General features: G+C 41.9%; 4 protein-coding genes across 4 annotated transcripts; 2 read left to right on the forward strand and 2 right to left on the reverse strand.

The window, feature by feature from the left end:
• Positions 1-4,970: 4,970 nt before the first annotated feature.
• CPAR01_12300 (uncharacterized protein) lies at positions 4,971-6,376 on the forward strand (the record flags this gene model as incomplete). Its single annotated transcript, XM_060496557.1, has 6 exons — positions 4,971-5,045; positions 5,163-5,258; positions 5,336-5,372; positions 5,430-5,497; positions 5,548-5,951; positions 6,025-6,376. 6 exons carry the CDS (start codon positions 4,971-4,973, stop codon positions 6,374-6,376), a joined length of 1,032 nt encoding a protein of 343 aa, XP_060345342.1.
• A 754-nt stretch (positions 6,377-7,130) lies between these two features.
• Positions 7,131-7,556, forward strand: CPAR01_12301 (uncharacterized protein; the record flags this gene model as incomplete). The annotated part of the gene is made up of 1 exon (XM_060496558.1): positions 7,131-7,556. The coding sequence occupies one exon, from the start codon at positions 7,131-7,133 to the stop codon at positions 7,554-7,556; it is 426 nt and encodes a 141-aa protein (XP_060345343.1).
• A 3,683-nt stretch (positions 7,557-11,239) lies between these two features.
• On the reverse strand, positions 11,240-13,384 carry CPAR01_12302 (uncharacterized protein; the record flags this gene model as incomplete). The annotated part of the gene is made up of 3 exons (XM_060496559.1): positions 11,240-12,267; positions 12,385-12,894; positions 13,054-13,384. 3 exons carry the CDS (start codon positions 13,382-13,384, stop codon positions 11,240-11,242), a joined length of 1,869 nt encoding a protein of 622 aa, XP_060345344.1.
• A 7,381-nt stretch (positions 13,385-20,765) lies between these two features.
• On the reverse strand, positions 20,766-21,905 carry CPAR01_12303 (uncharacterized protein; the record flags this gene model as incomplete). The annotated part of the gene is made up of 3 exons (XM_060496560.1): positions 20,766-21,296; positions 21,326-21,729; positions 21,782-21,905. 3 exons carry the CDS (start codon positions 21,903-21,905, stop codon positions 20,766-20,768), a joined length of 1,059 nt encoding a protein of 352 aa, XP_060345345.1.
• Positions 21,906-24,419: the final 2,514 nt, after the last annotated feature.

Raw genomic sequence — 24,419 nt, forward strand, 5'->3', positions numbered from 1 at the left:
CAAACGATGAAACGCACAAGTTATGCTTAGTTTGAAGAGAATGTTGGCGACGTGCATTTGACTTTTAACAATCGTGGCAAACAGGTATCGGTTCGATATTCCCAGTGTGCATTAACACTTCGCTCAACGCGATATGCACGTGTTTTCCATTCTTAGCTAGCTAGTCGAATCACGGAATCTGCATCCTTGACTAACACATGCCTGAAGCTTTCGAATAAATCGCAGGTCCTTCTGAGCCTTTCGTCTCTCAAGTTGCGTGATAATCAAACCGTGGGATTGAATTAATGCCCATCCACTACTACTTTTGGCACCCCGATTGTTCGCACGGCGGTTTACCCCTCCTTCGGAGATTCGGTGCAAGTGGCTTAGGACGCGCTCAAGCCGCCTTTCGGCTCCGCCTCTACCCACAGGCTTCCGTCCCGCCCACTCGTAGCCCGGTTCTCCTAACTAAAAGTTTTAATCCATTTGGTCTAGGTAGCGCACATACCTATTTAAATTAATTAAACAAATAAGTTAAATAAATAGTTAAATATAAGAATTTTAGTAAATTAAATAATTAAATATCGTAAGGCTTTATATTTAACGTATTTAATTAAATATAAAATTACTTAAAAAAAAAAAAAATCCGGGGCCGGGCTAATTAAAAATTAATATTCCTAACTATACCCCTAGAAGTTTATAATTAAAAATATAAATACTTATAGTAGGATTTAAACTTACGACTCTTTATTTATAACTATAAGTTCGGTATTATACTATTTAATTAAATAAATTATTAATAATTATTATAAAAAAAAAGCTTAAGTAATAGAGAGCGCTAGATTTAATATCTTATTATATTTAAGAATTTAAAAAACTTATAGTACCCCCTTTTTTTAATATTAATAAAACTAACGAAGTTACGTATTACTATTTTTAACCCTTTATAACTATTATAATTATTATTAAAATTAATTAAATTATATATTAATTAATTTACTATATTATAATTAATTAATTAATAATAAGTTATATAATTTTTAATATATAGTAGCTACTTCGGATTACTTCGTAGTTATAAACCCTAACTAATACTAATTTTATATTATTAACTAATTTTAATAATTATAATAACCTCCTTATTCTTTTAAAAATAATTTAAAAAAAGAGGATTTTTATTAATAATAATTTAATATTATAAAAGGGTATAAAGTTAAGGAAGTTATAAATTTATTTAGAGGGGTCTTTATTTAAAAGATTTATAATAAAAATAATTAAAATAAATTTTTTTAATTTTATTATTACTATAATAAAATAAGTATTATTATTTATTTTAAAATAATAATTACGAGCTTAGTAACGACTTATTTAAAATTAAAATATTAAATAATAAATCTAAGCTCTAGCGAGTTATTATATTTATTAAAATCTTTAAAATACGACTCTATATTAAAAAAATAAAAACTTATTTTTAATATTATTATAAAGAGCTAAGTAATAAGAATTAAAGAATTAGTAATTAGGTATATTATTAATAATAATAACTTATTTATAACTTTTTAAGATCCTTACTTCTGGGCCCTTTTTTATTAATTAAATTATAATATTATTAACGAACTCTTATTATTATATAAAAATATAAAAAAAGAGCTAAGTAAGATTTTTACTAAAAAAAGAAATATAATTAGGGTAGAAATCTAAAGGTTAATAATAAAAATTTATTTATTATTTAATTTATAAACCTTACTAATATAAAATATTATTATTACTATTTTTATTTATTTCTTAAACTATATTAAGTAATAAATATAATACTTTATTACTTTACGATAATAATATAATACTTATAATAAGGCTAATATTACTTAGATTATAAAATTAGTAATAAATAACTAAGAATTAAGTAACTAAGTCGGAGTAGTTATTTATAATAATATTTTAAATAATAATACTTATTTAAGTTGTTTATATCTTATATTATCTTATACTTATACTTAAAAAAATATTCTTAATTAGAGAATTAAGTACTATGGTTATATTCTTAACCTTATTAATAGGGCCTTTTTATTTAGTAATAATAAAAAAGTATTTAAATAAGAATTAGATATATTAATTAATACTAAGTAACTTTAAAAAAATCTTAACTTTTAATATATAAGGGGCCCTATTAATAAGCTTTAAAATATTATTAAATTTATTTACTTATTATTTTAATAATATAAAGCCTTTTTTAAAGTTAATAATAAGATTAATAAGAATAATATATTTACTCTTTTTAAGGAGTTATTATAAAAGCTTATATTAACGTTTAATAATAATATAAAGTAAAATTCGATATACTTTATAATATAACGCTTTTTATAAAAAAAAAAGTAGATCTATATTTTTTTAATAATTAATTAAGCTTATAAAGATTTAAAATAATAGATCCCTATTGAGGACGTTTTTAATAATAATAACTACTAATTACTAATTAAATTAAAAATAGTACTTAAACTATTTTATTTTTAAATAATAAAATATTAAAATTAGAGTAAAAGAGATAATTATAGCTATTTATAAAAAATAATAATAAGTCTTAAGTACTTTATTAACTATTTTAAGGAGTAAAAGAAGTTATATAATAAACTTTTTAAAAAAGAAATAGATCTTACGGCTTTTTAAATCGTAATATTATAATTATAATTAATGTAAATAATACTACTTTATTAATAATTAGCTCGTTATTAATTTATATCCTAACCTCTTTTTTAACTTTTAATTTTAAATAATATCCTTTATTATATTTAGTCTAAGTATATATTTAAAAAGTAAGTAGAGCTATTTCTTGATGATAATTTTAATTCATAAAGATATTTTTAATTATTAATTATTAATACTTAGTAAGTCCTTAATAAGTATTATATTAAGTTAAGTAACTCTCTACTCTATACTATGATAATTATTTTTTACCCTAAGTAAGGATTAAAATAGTTAAAAAAGAGATAAGATATGCCTAAATAAAGCTATTAACTATTTAATATAAAAAAAGAATTTTATAATTACTTATAAAAATAGTATATAAATAAGATAGTAAGTCCTTTTTTTTTATTATAATAATTATAAACTATTTTTATTACCCTTATAATTTTAAAAAAATATTATAAAAAACTTATAATATTAATAATAATTAATATTTTAAATAATAAAAATAGTAATTAATTATGTACCTAAGTTTAATTAATATTACTTATAGATTATTCTTTAACTAGTCCTTAACTTAATTTAATAATAAATTAACTATTAGTTAACTTATTTAATATTAAATAAGCTTATATTTAATATTTTTATAATCTTTATAATAATAATAAATTATAAGAGGATATTTAGTTTTATAAAGTTAACTTTAATTTTATAATAATTATTGATAAGATCTTTATACTAAAAAAGGTCTAATATTTTAAAAACTAGCTTCGTAATAGTATTATAAAAATAAGAAGTTAATTTTTTAATTAGAAGAGCTAATCGAAGTAAAGTTTATAAGTTAATATTATAAAAACTTTCGTAATAGCTTTATTTAATTCTTAATTAAAAAATTAGTTAAATTAATTAATTATTTATTAAATAAGTTAAATAATTAAATATAGCGCGAGAAATTAGCTAAATAATTAAATATGAACTTTATATTTAATTTGTTTGTTTGGGTATAAGCGCTGGGTCTAGGGGGTATATTAGCTCACTCCGATACTGATTACGACGTTGGATCGGATATTTAGCAAAGCCTATTTGATATCTTTGGTCTGTAGAGACAGTGCCTTGCGACACTCCAACCCAGAGTTTATGGTTAGAAATATTGGCCTGCAGCCATGAAAGAATGAGCGGTGCGTTGCTCAGTGCCACACCTGTCATTATGCGGAGACTCAAGCGAGAGTCGACATGAAGCCAACCCCGCGCATTTTTGCGGGGCATGTTGCCCTACCGCATTTGATGGTTTTTGCAAGGGCTAAGAGCCGTGGCACCTAGCTCATCCCTTGACCTGAACACGGAACCATGATGTCGCCACGCAGGACCCAACCGCAACGGCTCGTAAGCGTCAATCGAAGCAACGAAAGATCAAGCGCAGCAACGCGAATCCACGCGGGCTCATTGTCGGGCCCTGGCTGAGAGATCCCACAGAAAACAACGGCATCCTCACCACAGCTCACAATCTGGCCTTCCCTCGCTTGTGCTGCAGCATCGTGGCAAAGACGTAATTGGGCACACCCTTCGATTCCTCATCACATTATCAGAGATCTTGGGCGGCATGAGGTTACTGGGTGTTCTTGATCTCGCTTAATTGAGGCTGTCAGGTGGTTTAAATTGATGAGAAGCCCAGATGGTTCTATTACGATGCGACTCCTGAAGCAGCCGGATCAGCCCGAGCTATGGAGACAACGTTGCACTGCAAAAGAATCATTACCACGATGTTACCGTGATGTGGAAATTACTCTAGCCTCGACTAGATTCAGGATCATTAGCTACAGGCTTGTCTCATAAAATGTGTGAGCCAGAGAATGAGCTTGTCGGAGACCGACCCTTCTGTATGCCGATGCAACGTCCGAATGCCCAATAGTTTGGCTGGGCATAGTTCAGGGGCCGTGATGCACGCGCAGGGCTGGCATGCCAAAGCTAATGATGAAACGACCAAACCCCCAAACTGGGCTAATGATCACATCGGGATAAACTTTGTGTGGAACCCCTCGAAACAAAAACTGGAGTTTAAATCATCGGCGGATTGTCATTGTGACAGGGATGGTTCAGAGCATTAACCGGATTTCTTGCAATGTTAGATAAAAGGGTTTCCTTCTCACCAAGCATTTTTCATCACTTCCGTAGTCGCTTCCAAGGAAGATGTCTGTTTCTTGGAAGGGCTAGACTTCGCACGCTGACCGCACAATTGACCTCGTTATCTTGTGGATTGATATTCTCCAAACATTGGCTCGTTCCTACAAGCTACGGTGGTATTTACAACGATGGAAACCGCCCACGACGAAACTCCGTTGCTTAATCGTCAGCCAGCTGCGCTGGGTATCATCATTGTGTTCCTGGTATGCCACCCATGCTGCTGCCCTCTTCTCAACATCTTCATTGTAATTGAAGACTGCTTGAAGACTGCTTGAAGACTGCTTGAATACGAACATGAGGTATCTGACATTTATATACAGATTCTCGCGTACTTGTGTGGCCTAGCCCGCTTATACATCCGGTTTTGCGTGGTCCATCGGCCTGGCTGGGACGATGGGTTCCTCATAATAGTGTTGGTGAGTTCTTGATAAACTTCAGGGAGTTTGGTGTCTCTATCTCCTTATGCTGACTCGTCTATCCTATTCTTCGCTAGATGACAACCACCTTGCTGTCTATAGCAACGTGCATAGGTAAGCCCAATGGATCCTAAATTAAGGTGACGAATATGATCTGACACGCTTCTCAAGCTCTTTCAAATGGTCTGGGTAGGCATTTCGCAGGCCTTGGCCTGTTTGGTATGGAAGCATTCATAAAGGTTAGTCTTGATGATAAGAAACATGAAGCGCGGATACTGAGATTTGGTAGACATTCTACATCTGCAACGCGGCGTATTGTATGGCCACAACTTTTATCAAACTCGCCTTGCTCTCTCAGTATCTCGCGATGTTTGAGTTCGGGTCGCTGTCATTTAGACTAACCATGATCGTTGCCATCGTCACGGCGATGTGGGGTCTGGCGTATTCTACCATCGCCTGGTTTCCCTGCGACCCCGTCTCGTCTCAATGGAAACTCACGCAACCGGCCACGGCACGCTGGGGGTTCGGCTCTTCAGATCTTGGAATCTATAGAAGGACGTACGTTAGCCACGTTGCAACGAATATGGTGCTCGACGTGCTGGTGTGCGGTCTACCGCTTCCTTGGGCCTGGCAGCACGCGGCTCAAAAGAGGTCTATTTACGGCGTCGTTTTTCTTTTTGTCCTTGGCGACATGTAGGTCCCTTCAAAGACTCCACGCAGTGACGGTCAGCTTCCCTAACTTTGAAATGGCTAATCTTCTCAATAGTGTCGTTGCCATTGGCGTCAGTCGTCTCGTCTCCATTGTCAACACGGCTGCAGGCACATATCCCATCCTCGATCCGTCTTGGTATGGTTGTGTGCCTGCCGTACTTGCAACAGTCGAAGTGAATTTGGCAACAGTCTGCGCGTCTATCCCGATCGTTTGGCCAGTCACTCAGAGAGCCTTGAGCAAAATCTGGGTCACAAGAGAGTTTGAAGTTATTTCAGAACCTCGGGACTTCCGTCTGAAGTCAACTGCGTCATCTTACGACGGCGATTTTTTGGATCGAATGCCAATATCGTCAATCAGCGGCGGGCCGACACGTTCGACGACAGTCCAAGCAACGTTAAGTGGTTGACGAGAAGGGTCCAGTGTGGAAAATACTAGTTGGATAGTGATACCCAAGGTCTGAAATTCAAGCATTCGAGAAGTGGTATATGTAGGTGTTTGGAGCAGATGCAAGCCGATAGGCAGACGCTACGTATCCATGCGTATGCTCAAGCCATAAGACATGAATTACCCTCATTGGTGAAACCATGCTTGAATGTGTGCCGTTGAGCCTGCACATAGTGATTTCATGGCTTGCCTGATCTAAGTGCTCCCAGTGATATCTAGAACTTCTCCCGTTAATGGGTTCAGCTCAAGTGACTACGGCGCCATGTGAACACAATTGACGACTTATTGGATGGGATGTAGTCCTGGCTAGTCTCAGTGAATGAATTCGAAAGACGCTGTCGAAGATAGTAGTACACCACTCATGGTTGGTGGTTCCTCACGAAAAACTGTGAAAAATCCCGATCCGACTCTCGATCCTATTTCCGAAATTTACTGGCCCTGGACTCCGGTGGCGTCAACCCGGCTTCCGGGCGGAGGCACATCATGAATGCGGCATGTGCCGTAGACCTTGAACTTGACTGATTTGACCTTTAAGCCAGCTTCCGACTGGATTGTTGGGCCAAGCAGCCATCCATGCCACGAATTAGCACAAGAAGAATGAGCTGAGCAGAATATGTGGAAAGATTTGGTGATACGATTCTCGGAAATGACTCCGGTCATTATCCGCACATTTTGGAATCTGCGTGCTTTTGGGGAGCTGGATCCCGAGCTGCACCATGCAAAAATCCACATTAATCCCCAGTCGGCATAACTCACGCCGCGCCTCTCCTCCTACTTTATCATGGAAGATAGCCGGCAAGTGTGGCGGAAGAGGTGTGGCGCGGTTCAAACTCCGGCTAAGGCCGAGTCAGCAAGGGCTGAGGAGGGTCCATGAGCCGGGGCTACTCAACTTGACGCGTCGAGGCGTCACGGCGCGTCAAGCGTTTCTCCTCCCTACACCTACTCAACAAAAAACTCTCATTCATCATCGTAACACAACATTCGCCAGTATGTCTGGTACCGCAGCCGATCTTCAGCAGGCAAAGCAAGCTCGAGCCGCCCACGCGCGTGCCGTGAGAGTCGCCAACAAGGAGAAGAGGGAGAAGCTCAAAGCAGCGAGAGTTGCACGCATGGCGCGTGCCCGGGCGGCAAAGAAGGCTTGAGGTTGGTTTTGAATAATGCAAAGCTGGAAATACTGAGCTAATCTCACTCGCAGTGCATGTATCCGTACGGCATTGTAAAGATGTCTTCGACGGCTGGGACTGGTAGATCGTTACGCCAAGTGTACCACGGTGAAAGTGGATTGTTGGGTGGATAACCATTGTATTTTATGGGGGCGTAGGGACTTGGGAAGAAGCGACTGAAATTTGGTTTTCAATATCATAGTAAACAATGCTGCGGGAGACCCCTGATCTATTGACATTTCGTGCAATTCATTGACAGACAAATGGTGATGCCATAACGGTCTCCTGTAGACCTTGAGGTGTGCTCGCAAGCAAGAGCAGCAAATTATACACGGCGCGACAGACTGCTTGCTGACTGGCGAGCTCCTGCCTTTCAAAGCGACGCGAGTTGATGCTAAAGAGCAAAGCGATGCATTCCGTGGAGATGTCACTAGGCTATGGGAGGGCGATCGCTCATCTTGGTTTCGAATTGCTCGCGCGCGAAGTCCTTTGCCGGGAGTCGAGTAGTCCTGGATTTTCGCGTGTCGTGACTTCCCCTTTGGGAGCATTTCTGGGAGTTTTATTGTCAATGTTGCTACTCCTCTTCGCTGGTCCTTCTTTTTGCAGAGTAGATAACGGGCCGCTCAGGTCTACCGCCCAGCACCATACAGTAGTAGCAAAGACTTTCTATCAATCAAAACCACTCCATTGATGTGGGAACGGCGAGACATTACGAATCCCGGGAAGAATTGAGGCAGTAGATCATTTCATCTGAGCGCGTGGCTGCATTTGACTTTCCCTGACTGAAAAGAAAGCTGCATTTTCACTACTACGGTGTGATATCTTTCTGTTGAGCCCCAACATCTTCACTCAACCTCCTCTCCCCTTGTCAGTAATCTTAATGAGGGATGAATGACCAAGAAGATCACCGCAGAGGACTACCACGATGTTGCATCGCCATCTCCTGCGTTGATGATGGCATGTTGTAACTATAGTGTGTTTTCCAGGACGGGGGAGCATCTTTCGAGCGTCTCATTCTTGGGTCAAATTCTGTACGACACTGAATTCTAGGCATGTCTTTCTTCGCCAAGCGTGGCAGCCAAATACGGCAGGGGGTGAGAGTGCCAAACAATCTTTTAGAAGCGATCGAATAGTGTTCTTTCGAAGATGATGACGAAGTATCATCGCCGCCATTGGCGTTGAGGTAGCAGGCAGATACCACGATGGCTTTCATACCACTAGCCAGACGACCAGAGGCAAGCTCCACCCCGGCACTGGTGAGCCGGCGATAGCCACGCCCTGCTCTCAATTCTGTTGCGCAGCCCTGCATCAAGCGCCATGTGTGTAAAGTATACATGCATTCACACTGAATCATACTGCGGCACCGAGCAATTCAAGAAGGAAAGAGGAGTGGTTCTTCAAGATGAATCAAGCTTGAACTAGTCCTGGGCCTTGGCGGTGGTCAATATCTGCAAATGCACTAAAGGATATCGATATGAGATGAGAACTCTTTAGGATCGGTCACTCCAATCTTGTCACGAAGCAGACTTTTCGAGCCCGTAGGCCGGAGTGGACTCTGAGTACTGCGAGCGCTGGATATGAGATCATCTATGGTTAGTCTAGACGTGGACTTGTTCACCTGTGACTATCGTCAATTTTCTGTACGAAACTTCGACCCTGGGCAAATAAGTGCTGCACACTCTTAGGCAAACTTTCACTGCGCAATCCAAGGAAGACGTTACCTGCAGGCTAGGTAGTCTCGAGTATCCTTGACAGTGCTTTAGCGGTTCTGAGTCTTAAGTTGACCAGAGTACAGTAATGTTGATACCGATACTGTCAAGAAAAAAAAGGCCCTGTAATAGAGGTACGCGGGGATCTTGCCCTTGTGCTCCGTGACGCCAAGAGCCTGGGAGTTGTCAAACTTCCAGAAGAGCAGAACGAAGAAAGCATGGAGAAAATATAGTCGAATCGAGAGCAAAGAAGGAGATTATGATTGAGGGGCAAAAGTCAGAGAAACGTATTGATATCCAGATTTGGAGACAAAAAATCTCAAAGCAGAGGAAGTTGTAAGAGATAGATCATCCCTGCAATCAAACATTATAGGTAGTGTTCTTGACACCAAAGCGTCCGAGCTTTCATTCAATTACCACCAGATTTGACCAGACTCCGTTGATCACATACTTACTCATGCGTGGTTGTAGGGGATAATTGTTATGAAAAGCGACATATTAATCCCTCCAAATCTTCCACAATCAGCACTATATCTTGAACTGTGTCTAGGCTAAGGAGTGCTTTGTCAGTCATGGCAGTCAACTTCTGGCACGACCTGGGAGTCCTTGGTTGTGGGGGAGTATTAGTGTGACCGAGGCGTTGTGATACTACCACTGGCTTCTCGCGGGGCGGCATAGTATATATTATAAAACAATCATTGGAAGGTGGCTCTTCCGTTGCATTCGGCTTCTAGTTAATTTACTAAACCTTAGTTGCGCGCCATCACTTTATCCGAGCACAAATAACAGAGTATCGCGCGGGTGTATATAATAACATATCAACCACACGAGATTACACTATGGTTTAGTTACTCTCGCTCGGGTCGGAGAATGGGACCTGACGTATTGATAAGATAGAGACATCCACGTTCTATCTTTCGATCAAATGTAGACAGCTCAGCCTACCAAATGCCGTCATCTGCCAGTGGTACTAGGCATGAATTCAGCTGAAACGTATTGGCAATTTAAATTGAACCGCGTAAACGTGAGCTTTCAGCCAATAATTACCCATGAGTATTTAACTTTCACGTATGAAAACGGTAATTTACGCCTATCAACGATTAACCACTCTAGCAGCCACATATTTTCGCTCGGAAACGTTCATTTTACAGGACAAACCGTCTTCGATCCCGCTAGAGCAATCCTGTCTCGCTATGACTGTATTTTCACATATTGCAAGAGCATCGTCCTTTATACCTGCTTCCGAGTTAAACTGGCTGTTTACCTTGTATGCCTTGTGATTTCAAAGGTTATCCAGGCCTTATAGCAGGTTTCAACATTTGCGGACAGGGTCTTTTCTGCAAAATCATGTTCGAAGCTCAGTCAACGGGCTTCAGAATAGTGTAAGTATGTGAATACATACCAGAATTCATCATGTAAGACCAGCATATAGTAGATTGTAAATAAAACAATCTCTTTAGTACTTATTCAGAAACTGAAGTATCATAACTATATAATGTCCCATGCTGCTTTCTTAGTAATACTTTACTTTTCCAGTCATATCTAGCCTCTCGGTTTCCGCCTCATCATCTAACACTAGACATATGTGGTGAAACCTATCTCCCCTAGCTATCAGTCTCTTTTGCCATAAAAGGGAAGAGCTTACTCCTGCACCGATGTCTGCGAATTCCTTGTCTTTAGGTGGTGTTGGTCTAAGGGCGAGAACGAAAAGTTCATGTAGACGTGACCAAGGCTTAATACATTGGACCCAGAATCGCTGTCGGCGTCCCATAAGCTCCAGGATATGTGCATACTCAACCGTCAGAGCGTAGAGACACACCACTCCAACATAGATGTACATAATGACTCTTGAAAACGTTAAGGTCTTTCGAGGATGCCCGGTTCCGAAGCCAAATCTTTCAACTTCAAAGTCAAGGCTGAGGCGGCTAGGAAGCATCTCGCTGTACACACGATCTAGATTGATGTCTCTGACAGATTGCCTTTGCCATAGTCCCATTTGGTATGGGTTGCGTTTAGTGGCTGTACTTTGAACACTCCTTGTTGAGAATTGTACTGCTTGGTCAGATCAATATCGCTCATCTGATCTGCGTCTGCCTCTACATCCACAGACGTCATACCGCCAGCTCCTGTGCGAGCTAGCGCTTCGGTAAGATACACGCCGAACACTGTGGACAAAAGATACTCTGCTCCAGTCGTTCCCAGCTCAGTAAGGAGCATCTCGGGAGAATTGTCGACATCCTTGCTCGAGCCACTGAAAAGGTGAAGGATCTTGTAAAGTGCTGTAGAGTTGTTATTCCAATCATCGCTCATCGAGGCCGTGATGTTGGGATCTGTGTATCGCAGCCAAGTCTCATTCATCGTAATGACGTGTCCGCCACTCAAAGAATTTTGATGAAAAGTTTCTTTCATGCGCTTCCTGCTATTAAAAGCCGAGTAAAAAGTACTTCCATCCTTGGAGGACATCATTGAGAAATTGGAAGGCATCCAGCTTGCTAACAAGCCACAGGTGAATACAAGGTCGTTCGCCGCAGACTGGGGATTCGATAGCTTTCCAGCTACCTTGATCACCAAGTTTCGATTCCCGTCAATTGAGTAACCTGTCGTGAAAGTGGAGTTATGTTGGACTGATCTCGTCCACCATACATCTTCGAGTTCTGGAGGATTGAGCTTGTAGGTCTGACATTCAGGGTGTCCAAAACAGTTCAGGGCATCCGTTGGATACGTGAGCTTCTCCTTTGTGTCCAAAACGCTGTCCAAATTGTGAACCTGGCATTTCGACTGTACGAAAGACTGAATAAACGGTCTGCCTTTTGCGTCGTTCTCGGTGTCGTTATAGTCAACAAGTCGAGCCTTGATATTATATCGAGAGTTGCGCGATAAGATACCAACATCATTGTCCTCAATGAGCTGCTGAAAGAGACCCAACGTAGACAGTAGAAAATGGGATGTAGTAGTTAAGAGCGATGTTTTTCGACGTCCGACTGGGACGTGCACCAGGTCCCTTCGAAGATCAGCCGAGGGAAGTTGGAAAGTGAGATTATATTATAAATAGGTCGATCGGACGCTATATGCCCAATTCCAGATCTCTGGAAACCCACCAGCTGGGCACCAGGACTGAACGATTCCTTCGCTCTTCGAGCATAGCTTGGAAAAGATGGCGATATCATTCAATATTCGAGGCCAAACCTCCTCAGGGCTGTAGTCGTAGACGATGGGCATTTTGATCTCGCTAAATGCGCTCGCGTGGTCCAATAGAAATCTCTCCAGGGTCGGAATAAGCATAAAGGCGGACATCGGACCAACGACAGTAGACATGAGTGTAGAAAACACCAGGTAACAAGTCAGAACGACTTCCGTGAGAGAAAGATATTTGAATCCCATGTGCCACAGAGGTGAAGACGGAGCCAAGATGTATTCCAAGTCTCCGACCCGATAGGCTCCGGTGAGGAATCCTAGCTTCACGCCCTCCCCTACTAGTCTGCGTCGACACATGGCCAGCATAATGAAAGAAAGAGAGGCGACGATGAGAATTTCGCGTAGTTTTGCTGGTAGCTGGAGTGAATTGATGATGACGTCCGCGTTGATCCCTCGATCTGGAGAAGGACCGTCTAAGGCGAACCAGTATCGTTCTTTTCATCCAAGCCATGGAGCGAATGCTGTTAAAGCTAGAGCAGCTGTGTGCACAGCAACCTCAACCTTGCTATGCTTCCAAAACGATGTTCGCGTGATTGCTTTGGGCTTCCTGTGATCCCCACACGCGCACCCACTCAGCCTTCTAGGAAGATTGGGACCGCTGAGGATGTCATTAGACAACACTGTCACCGTATCGTCACCTTTGCCACAAAAGGAGTTATAGCGAGGGGTCAAATCATGATGATTTTTCAAATCTTCCATGTGCGGGTTACGCAAATTTTCGTGAGGGCAAGCCTTCTCTGCAGCAGCGTCGATTGTTGTTGAGAGAGATCTATCGTGGTCGGGCAAATGCTGGCTGGCGTTGCGAATGGTGTTGTTGGAATTGGAATGAGTCTCGGATACGATAGATTGCCTAAGGGCGCCGTCTAAACGGCTAAGTTGTGTTGTAGTCTGTGGAAGTGCCATGGTAATATCTCGCTGATACAGAACGCACTGTTCGTCGGCAGTATTGTTACATTAGATGACCAGGCTGGCTAGGAAGAAGACCTGTTCTTATAACGATTTATAGCGTGTCTGGCTTTGTCTTGGTATATTTCTTAGTTCTGATGTACAACACAGAGATTGCACCTCCTTTCCGTCCCTCAAAGTGTATCTTCAACACCGACTGCAAGCCCGAGTTTTCGAAGATAGCTGCATCTAGGCAGTCGTGCGTTTTGCAACAATCGGTTGTGGAAAGCCGCCAGTAAACTTTGTCAAATGCTTTAGGTAGCCCACAAATTCTGTTTGCGGTGAATCTCAAGCATGCTGTGGAGGCTTTCTAAAGAAAGGAATAAATCTTGGAGGCTCAGTCGTCCAGTAAAATGGTCTTGACACTCACATGACACCGTAGTCTCGCCAATCCTTCCTGCGCACGAGACCGCCAACGCGTTCCCGCTCCAGACATAGCGAACGCCACGGAATTGAAGTCAGACACGGCTGATTATTGAAAGCGGGCCTTTTATCATGTCCAGCAAGCCAATTGGCTTAAGACTAGAATGAACGGAAAATCTGACGGGAAGGCTTATAACTTTTAGCTGATATAAGATATCTGCATCGAGAAATGTGGGGCAGCAAGCTCATAAAATCATACGACAAAAAAGGATATTGCTTTGACTTCCGACTGAACTGACCATGATACTGGAGCGTACTCTTCAATATTGTTGAACGTCGATGCAAATTTGCCCCTTGCCTAGGATCGGTCAATGACATAAGGTAGCTATCAGAATATGTGTACTACAATTCATCATACTATCGTGTTCACCAGAATTCTTAATTCAAGCTCTCTTTCACCAATGCACCGTTACAAATACAATGATCTCACAGCATACAGAATGCTTCATGATGACAGTCAAAACGTTCAGGCGATCCTTGGAGGCCGAAGGGCGTCGTTTAATTCCAAGTTCTAGTACCTTGTCATAGCCGAAGGGAGTGAGGTGTTTGGCCTGCAGTACGTTTGCTTTCAATTCACCATAAGACTGATTCCGACTGGGTTCGGCAAAGACAGTTATGCGTCTTCAATATTCTGGTTTGTTTTAGGAGCACGATCCTAAAAGTCTTTCCTCGGGTGAAAGAGATGCTTTCGCATGTTGTGAGACATGAGGCGCGCCCTTTGTCTCTTCAAGTCTTAGTTTTTAGCGCAGTGTTCCGGCCTCGGAGGTATTCCCGATCTTAGGTAGTTATCACTATAGAAACTTGACGGTTTCGGAAGAACACTGCAATGAATCCACATACCTGTCTCACGCATCCACTTGAATTCATCTCTAACCTAAATCAGCTGTGAATCTGGCCTTGGAACAAACGCTCCTCTTGGCTTATTCAATGCTGTTGCTATACCTTGCACAGGGCAGATGGTTTGGATCATGCGCTTCTGTGGGATACAAGCAGTCAGTTGACTGGTCATTTTCTGCTTAAGTATGCATAAGAGTACTTGTCGAGAGTTGCTACAGGGACTGTTGGTGACCGCTATGGTGCGCTTAGGTCGCGGGTTGAGTTAATCCGCCTACCTACTCAGGTGAGTTGTGGAATCTCTTCCACCTACATCAGAGGTCTCATCCAAGAATCGTGGATCCATGAGCTTGAAAATGTAGGCGTAGTGGGTCTTTTCGTTCGCGGCAAGATCAAAATATACACGTATATACTTGCTATCTGACGTGGGATAAATGGTCGAGGTAAAAATGCAAAGTGGAGTCAAAAGCGGATGGGATCCCTTGTTTTCCATTGATAGACGGTTGTATGTGATGGAAATAAGTGTCAAGGATGCCTAGGTTGCATGCAGCTTTCTTGCGGGATTGTTAAGGTGATATATCAGAGTTGTACGATTAACTTTAAAACAAGCTCTCTGAAGGGCAGGCAGTTTTGAATCCGCTGTAATGAGAATCTAACCATGGCAAGCGTTGCTGTCTAATTCATCTTACTACGTACCTTCATATACCACAAAGCCACTATGAGTGCCCCTCGATCAGAAGAGGGGAACTCCGATACGCTACTTTAGAGCCAAGTCTAAGGGCATGCTGTTATGAGCCTGTTTTTGAAAACTGATCGCGATATCTAAAAGAGAGTTAGATTACAATGATTGCACATCGAGAAACATTGAACCTGGGTTTGAGGAGATGTGATAGAAATTTGAAGTTCAAGTAAGTGCTCTGTATTTCACGGGGGTAGATGCCTCAGACTAAGCGTTACTCGGGCAATACCTTCTGACTTGCCTTTTGGCTCACGGTCTTTCCGTGTGCGGACTCCGTCTTATCGACATAACCTACCCTAGTTTCCCATCGCCTTCTTTTGATATACTGGAGAGAACTGATCCATGCAAGATCACGATCTTTTCATGGTAGATAAATATCGCGAAGGGGGACCGAGTCCAATGGCTGGCCTTTACGGCAACTGAACAACTCTTCGTAGCCCTGGCACGAGATTAGTATCATACAATTCATCCTATGGACAGTAATTGTGGTATACGAGAAGTTTGCGCTAGCCCCGTTTATTGCTAACGACTTCGCGTGCTTCATATTGCACAGATTCTACACAGAAGCTGGGGCTCGAGTTGAGTACTTGTAGAGCTGTTGGTGTTTCCTTGCGGAAAAGCTGAACCAGGTTTTAAACGACAATAGCTGTAAGCTTCAAAAATGTCAAGAGGCAGAGGGGGAAATAAAACGCCCTATACCTTCGAGACGCTGTATTGCCAGAGGTTCTTTCGATGCTCTTATGCCCATTCCTATTCCAGTGATATGCTACTGGATGCACCTTCCTCGCATCTTCTCGGCAATTGTCGTGATGGGTATCCCAGGTCCTGCCCCAAGTACTACACCTATTGTTGTTGATTATTAGGCCATTGGATCCATCCTGTGTAACGGCACGAAAGAAGGCGACATACCGTACACATTATAGCCAGCTTGAACGAGCTCAGTGGCGTCGTTACGAGTAGCTTTGTTGACAAGCTCAGGATTCCAGCCTTCAGTAACCGCCAGCGGACGGTACGGTGGCAAACCCCTATAATGAGCGGAGAGGTTAGCGGCGTGGTGTGATATTAGCTTAGTTGCTACGGTAGCGTCTCTTATGTGTATGCTTTCTCCATTTTTGCCAGAGCGGCCGAGGCCGTAATCGATGTTTTTGTGGGAACTTATGTTAACTAAGTAAGGGGTGTGCTACTGAGTGATGAGTCTTCGTTTGTCTTAATTTGGTTATGGAAGGAGGATGATTCTGGTATCTTATGACTTGATTTACTGCATAAATTAGCAGTAAAAGCTATCTTCTAAAACAGAAGTTGCCCAGGGACTTGATTATAAATGGATTCTTGGACGTGAGATAAAGCGCTTGTCGGTTGCTGTTTCGCTGTTTTCGGCTGATGTAGTTAACTCTTACGTGTAATAATAATATCCTATGTTACTGAGCTAATGTCCTTAGAAATAATTCCGATATACGGCGCATTATTTATTGGTTACAAGATACGGTATACGGTAAGCGAAGCTTTATTTAGTTTAGTAGAAGTTTGGGTCTCCACTACTAGTGCTAAGGTACCTTAAGCTAACTCACTGAGACCTAGTTCTCTTCGTAAACTTTTACTGTGGAATTTCTAAACCTTTGAAATCTAGAATGTGTTACTAAGCTACTGAATAAGTACTAGTAATCTCGTTAAACCTAGCGCTAGATCAGTTCCTTACTAGTTAAGGTATAGCATAGCTACTACTTTGGGTAGCCCTGGGTTGGAGGGATTGGGTATATGTAGTTAATCCTTTAGGTAGAGATGGCTTTGAAGGAATCTCGCCGCTTACCCGATGACTGTTTATTGAAGGCTTATATTAACTTTGGATATAAAGCCTAGAATGACCTAGTGATCCCGCACAAGATCCTTTTCTCTGAGACTTTTAACTAGATGGATTTAACTAGAGGTGTAGGGCTTGTACTAAAGGCCTTGGCAGAATAGCCGTTTAAGATGGTAGAATCTGTGTTAAAGGAAGAATAGGAGATCGCGTGATTAGGAAGAACTTAAGTAATATAACCCTCTTAGTAGGTAGGCATTCCATTTATCCGCGTGATTTGTCGTATTACTAAACTATTTTGCGAAGTGCCTCTGGCCTTGTGTATATTATACGTATACCTTAGCTATTTGACTTAGTATGCAAGCCTCCCGGTATTGATTAACTATATTATGTAGAGCTATGAATCCTATGCATTTGTTTCTAGGTTCCGTTCGTGATGTCTATAGATATTGCTATAGAGTCTCGTATTTTTGAGGGTTCTCGTAAGTTAATAATACTTGCCTATGTTACCTATATACCTAATCGGCTTTGGCTAAGGGCTTTCTCCCTATTTTTAATAGAATAATTGCCTGTGATAGTTCAAAAGCTAGCTGTCTTTAATTATTCTTTGAGGAGTGGTAAACAAAGACGCGGTATTGGCTTGTGTTAAGCTAATATTAGCTTGAAGGCAAAGAGGATGACTAAGCCTCTGCTAGTGCCGTGCTTATTCAGATTTGCTACCTTGCTACTTTACGTACGTAGGTATAAAGTAGTGCGGGGTATGTCGTTTGCCGTATTTTATTTTAATTATGCCATGGCGCTAGTTTTTAGAAGCTCGATTTATCTTAGCCTAGCAGAACTAGGAAGTCTGAAAGAATGACTGGTATATGTGTATGAGAGATATTTTGCTAATGGTAGACTCGATTCCACGCGACAGACGGCGAAAGGCTTACCGTAGAGTAAAAACTGGATGCAAAGCGTGTAAGACCCGTAGACAGAAGGTAAGGTTACGTTCCTGGTATTGAAGTCTGCTAGTCGTTAATCCCTGAATCAAAGTGTGACGAGAGAAGGCCGATATGCTCTGGCTGTACTAGGTATTTAACGGAATGTTTGTATTTATCCGTTGAGTGTATTGTCCGGAGATAAGTACTCGAAATAGCATATCTATAGCTAATTGCGCGTGTGCTAGACGCGACGACTAGTTATTTTATACCTCTGTCTCGAGACTTGAACCTTTCGGACCTGGAACTCTTGTATTAGTACCTGACGTCTATATGCAAAGCGACCTCGCAGCTGCCCGAGGTTACGGCTTATATCTAGACGATAATTCCTTACCTAGCTTAAGACTACCTATTTCTGATGCGCGGTATTTTTGCCGAAGTAGCTATCCATTTATCTTGGTTATATTTACGTTGAAAAAGCTATTACGCCCCACTGGTATCGAATCATTATCGGCTTGGTCTGCTAGATTTTAGGGTAGCACTATAGATTATAGATACGGATAACTGCGATGTATTAATGGCCTATTCTAAAGGCCTGGTATGGTGCGCATTTGCCTGGCATGAGTCGTTTTCCGTAGACGTGCAGGCGGTCTCTACTGTTGGGACCATTAGCTGGCTGCCTCAGTGGTTTAACCTCCTTCGTGGATCTTGCCTTATTGTTGAATTGTGTAGACGTTGGTCTACGAACTGCCTATACGCTTTACTGCCATAGCTCGACGATATGACTAAATTTTTTAATAGCACAGACGGCTGTAAAATATCTGTATTAAGAATACGGTTGACTTATAAAACGTATTCTCTGGCCTGCGAGGCTCTTCTATCTACTCTCTAATATTCCTTTGTACTAGCCTCTATGCGGTATCATAACACTCTTTTACGAAATGCTATTAATAATTGGATGGGCGCTTTACTTAATGATTATATTTCGCTTCTTTAAAAGGAAGAGCCATGGGCTCTTGTCCTGCTGGCTTATTTCTGTATCCTAATTTACCGGTCCGAAATACGTTGGTTTATGAAGGGTCACGGATCGCGACTCCTCTAGTTAATAATTGGACGTCTCGATAATTAGTGGAAAGATTACGTCTAGTGGCTACTGGAAGAAATTGGGGTGTGTAGACTACTTTATATTTGGTAGGATATGATTGTTCGTGATATCGTTATGTGCATCTTCTAGTAACAGTTGGCTGTGTGAGTAATTAGTTTATGCTGAATACCGGCCTACCTAAGTTGCAAGGTAGAGGTATAGGGCTCTAACTCCTATGGGATTGCTAGAATGAGGCGAAAATATGTTTATGGGGTATCTATACTATGTTTAATCGTAATATGGAAGTCTTTAAGACGTAGTTCATAGGAGAGAGAATATAAGAAAAGATAAAACCCTATAGCTTACGGTAGTTGGTGTGTATTCATAGAACGTACTTGGCCTCATAACTATATACATATTACGACCGATTTCTCTTTATGTTGATAAGATGGGGGCCGTACTATTTAGTTAATATATCTCGTAAGTGATAATAGTAGCGGAGCGTTATTTTGTGTCTGATCGCTATTTCTGAAGTACCTCTAGTAATTTTTTCCGCTGTCTATCGTTTATGTCTAAATGATATTTTGGCTAAAACCTTGTATAAGACGTTAAAAGCTTTGGTTTTTTTCTTGCGATAGCGATGTGGAATTGGGACCGACGTGGTTTAGTTCGCTTTAGCTGCTCTTTTATTTTTCTGCTTTTGATGGCTGCGCATTGCGTCTAGTAGACGTTACTTAAAGTAAGGTATTTATAAAGGTCTTCTTACTACCTGCGCATACGTCGGTCAGTTCTATTGAATTAATGACGACTTGGCGCTCTCTGCTGCGATAGAGAAGAGGTGACGGGTAATTGAATTATACTATACTGTATGTTATTGCGGCGTTGCTTACGATTGGCTAATGGATCTTCCCGAACGTTTGTGACTATGGGGCCATAGACTTGGGTATACGTGAAGCCTAAGGTCTGAAATGTTACTTAATCTCTAGACTTGTATTATTGTATATAAAAGGCAGAACTAAGCTGAGCGACGTTACTTTTATGTATTAAGTCGTAAGGTAGATTTGATAGGTTACTTAGAAAATCTTCTAATTTAGTACTTGAAAACAACGTAGGACGAACCTATGATTACCGACGGCGAGCTATTGAGTCATGAGGCGTCCAGAGAGGATTATGTCTTCATCATTTTACCTGCATCGTGGATACCATGACTCAAAGAAGTGTAATGAGTACCATTTGAGCATATCTGAAGAGCATGTCCCTCCCCACTATGATAGGCGGAGCGGTGACGGAACTACTAAACCTCGATCATAAAAGGCTCATTTTCCTTCTCGAATTGGCCATGACGATTGTTGGAAGTGAATCTTGCCTTCTTTAACCTACTTCTAAGGAATGACTATTCAAATTCAATAAGAGCTAAGAATTCTTCCTCCACTGTCAAGCAGCCCTTTAAAAAGTGCGTCTTGTCAAATTAGCTCTCCACCAGTGGAGACTTTAAGTGTGTCTGCCGCAACCGGGTGTACAAGTCACTCGGCGTATGTTGAAATTTACAGAGAGATGCCCAGCGCACTGACCAGGTCAAAGAGGTCCCAGTTGACTCGGAGACCAACAATTGTGCCGTCCTGCCACCTAGCAATCGTGTAATGCAACAGGTCAAAGTCTTTCCCAGTGGCCGAGATCGGCTTTCCAGATATGTACTCGGGCAGAACCAGTTCACCCTTGCGAGTGCCGCTGAGAAAGGCAGCGGAAGCAGTCCAGTCCCCCTGGCCCACGGTCTGTCGGTAGGGTTGATTTTCGAGTCGTAGATCGGGAAATGCGGTCTTCATATTGTTAAGCCAGTCGATGTATCCCTGCGGACTCAGTGGCTGATCAGAAAGGCCGAAGATCTCGGCACTCGGCGATAATTTGAGGCCTTCCAAAGTAAAGTTACCGTCATTCAGAGCATTATCGGACTGTGCCATGTAGGCTTTGTTAAGGTATGAGGTGTCTGTGTTGTTGGGACCCGCTGATAGCGGCGACGCAAGATTCAGTTCCAGATCAGGTAGATTCTCGGCCGGTCTGTTCGGCAACACGCCAAGCTGGCGGTAAATCAAAGGGATTCCTCCACCATCCATCCGTCGTTCCAGCGGGCGATCGTCATCAAGTCGTATTGGACTGGCTTGTTTGTAGAAGGTAGATAGGTGCCGTCAAGATTAGTCAAGGGGCCATTCTGAATGCCGGTGATAGTCTCAACGGCCACTGTCCAATCTCCTTCTCCGAACAAGATCTTGTAGTCGTGATTATGCAGGGTCAAGTCAGTGTTGGAGTACACGACTACAATGTCTTCGAGATGCTCTGTCAGGTTTCTGATGGCCGTCTCTTGATAGACCTTGACATTTTCATCATGATTGAAGCGAGCTAGATCTCGGGCATTGAAAGCGTCGTCAGATAGCTGCATCTGCCTTGTGTTCTGATCCACTGTCCAGTGTGTGATGTTGTTTTGGTTCGTTGGAGACTCCAGGGGAGGCGTGTCTGATGAACTTTTAGTCGCCAACAAGGTATGGTCCTTAGGCTAGCCTCTTACCTCGCCTCAGAATATGCCTCCCCGAGGCAGCTGCCGCGCGCTGTATGTGCATTGGGACAAGTCCACCACAAGCCGATGTCTTGTGGTTTATTGTCAAAAGTAACGCAGTAGTAAGGAAGTTCATGATGAATGGTGCTCGGGTTGCTTCTCGATATTGATGTGGTGATATGAAAATGGTTCCTTTGGTTGGGACATTCCGGATTTATAAACAATTCCTGTGAGATTTTACTACTACATCGTAGGTAGCTTTCATCCACTTCTAGTGATTTATAATCCTTCAAGCAGAGAAGAGCTGTGAATCAGTGTCACTATCCCTAGCAATCTCGGCACTTCATATTCTAGGCCGTGGGCGATAATGATGAGTCACGATTGTTCCCAGTTGAGGTCACTTCAACGGCCTTTGGCAGGTCTCGAGCACTTCAAAATACCGCATGGCTGCAATACTCGACATACGTAATTGCCGCGCTGTGTCGTACTACGCCGCAACCGGACTCCGGTGTGGATTCCACCTTTCGCCCATCAGTTAGCACTTTATGCCGTATACCGTATACCGTTTACCACATAGTGTTCACCGTATACCGTACCTCTAGTCCGCATAGTGTGGGCCGTCGCTTATTTCTGTCAGCAGCTATTAGGTCATCACCTTTTAAAATGACAAGGCCCATCCAATCACGTGTTCCACACTCTTTCGCCATGCCTCAACATTGAAAGCATAGATAGACTGCATTTCCCGTGGAAGGCCGAGCGAAGGGGGGAGAGGGGGGTGGCAGCATTAGTGTCCATATAGTGATTGAAGTCCCTAAGTATCTTGCTGGACTGTCAGTAGCTGGTTACATTGCACTACTGTACTAGCAACTGAAATCCTCCCTTGTCCACTTAACGAGCACTTGAAGATGTGCTGAATCCGTAGCATCCATATACTTCGGTGGCTTGGCAATGCATGTCATTCATTCTTGTCCTTTCGTTTAGGAGCGAGAGTGCGCACTGAAGAGACTTGGGAATCATATGGAGTAGAAAGATTGACAGTGGCGCTCGTCGAATAGGGGATTGATTATTCTCTTTTTCTTCTCTTGAAAAGTCAGTCGAGGTCTTGCCCATACTCTGACCCACTCACTCCGGCACTCATCGTTTTACAAGGTTCCTTGAGGCTCGTTATCGCAACACGGGTTGGTTATATCGGTGCTTGTGTCTTTCTTTTGCAAGTCGATTCGCATTCCCCTCGAATGTTCAACGCAGCCGTCACATACTCGGCCAGAGCTTGCGAAAGAACAAGTACCACACCCAGTCCCAGCTAGCTCTCAATGTCTGGATCCAGCTGTGCGACTCTCGGTCCTCAACCCCAGCTTCTAATTGCCTCCGTCCAGGTTAGGTTCGTCGGATGGCACACCCTCAATAAGAATCGCTCAGCGAAGGTGCTCGGTATATATTTCCGTAGTTTGCAACCAGACCAAGCGTTAAGAGTCGCGCATCCTACTTAACACCTTCTTATCGCGTACTAGTATAGCAAACCCGTAATATTCACAGTATTCTTCTCTTTATCGTGAGTCTCGTAACTGACCGAGGGTCACGTGGAGAAAGCCCGCTCTGTTGTTTATACCGATTATACAACATAGCCCGAGTCACTACTTAGTTAATGCCCTGTCAGTGGTCACTGTGATGGGGAGCCTGACATACGCGCGTCGCGCCTAAAAAGAACACCTTCCCTCCTCTAAACACAAAGAAATTGAGACTTCCTCTACTTAGCATTGCACGAACACGCCAATGATAATGATTGGACAGCACACGGATAGTCCAAATCAAGACCCCACATGATAGTCGGCACCGAATCTGATCTTCAGAAGGCAAAGCAGGCTTGCGCCGCAATACGCTAGCAAGCTCGAGATCTTGCACTAAATATGGGTCTAAAAGAACTTCGTTGTTTACAACATTATACTCAGCCGAGAAATTGAACATGAAAACGAAACACTGCAAGATTTTAATAATGCTACGTGTAGTGTATACAAAGTCTTCTGGGAATGTGGATGGATTCATGCAGCTCCTATGATAACTACAGCTAATGACAGCTATTGAGCTCGTCACAGACATAAATGGGCTCATGGGTCTATTAATATAGGGTATTGATCGTCGCTATATTCTATATCAATGACTAGCAACGAAATTAGACCCTGAATTCAGAGGCAAAGTGATGACGTTGTAGAGGAAGGCATTGGTTGCTACTATTACATGGCCTGGACGTTGGCTGTAACCCCATCTTGTGGCTAGTATCTAGCAAAATGCAACAGCATCCCAGTTCAAATGATCTCAGTAGCCCATGGCTGTGGACTGAAAATTCGTCCGGCTCTGAGCTTACTGACGACTTCGATAACGGAGACGCTCAACAAATTTGATGATAATTTCGTAAGCAAGATCATCAACAGAGCTATCCAGCGACAACAATTACTAGTGTTTAAGAAGTACGTCGAAGAATAAGATGCGTTAAAGATCAAAGGCAGCCCAAAGGGGTGGGGGGGTCGCATATGTACAGTAAGCAATTATTATAGAGATTTGTAATCTTCCAAGTTTTGCTATGACAGTCAGTTTCAAGGACTCGGAAGCATTTTAATAGCATTAACTAAACAAAATGTATTTTAATCTAGAT

The sequence above is a fragment of the Colletotrichum paranaense genome (genome assembly GCF_030867605.1).
Source record: "Colletotrichum paranaense strain IMI 384185 chromosome Unknown Scaffold_10.1, whole genome shotgun sequence".
Lineage (NCBI taxonomy): Eukaryota > Fungi > Ascomycota > Sordariomycetes > Glomerellales > Glomerellaceae > Colletotrichum > Colletotrichum paranaense.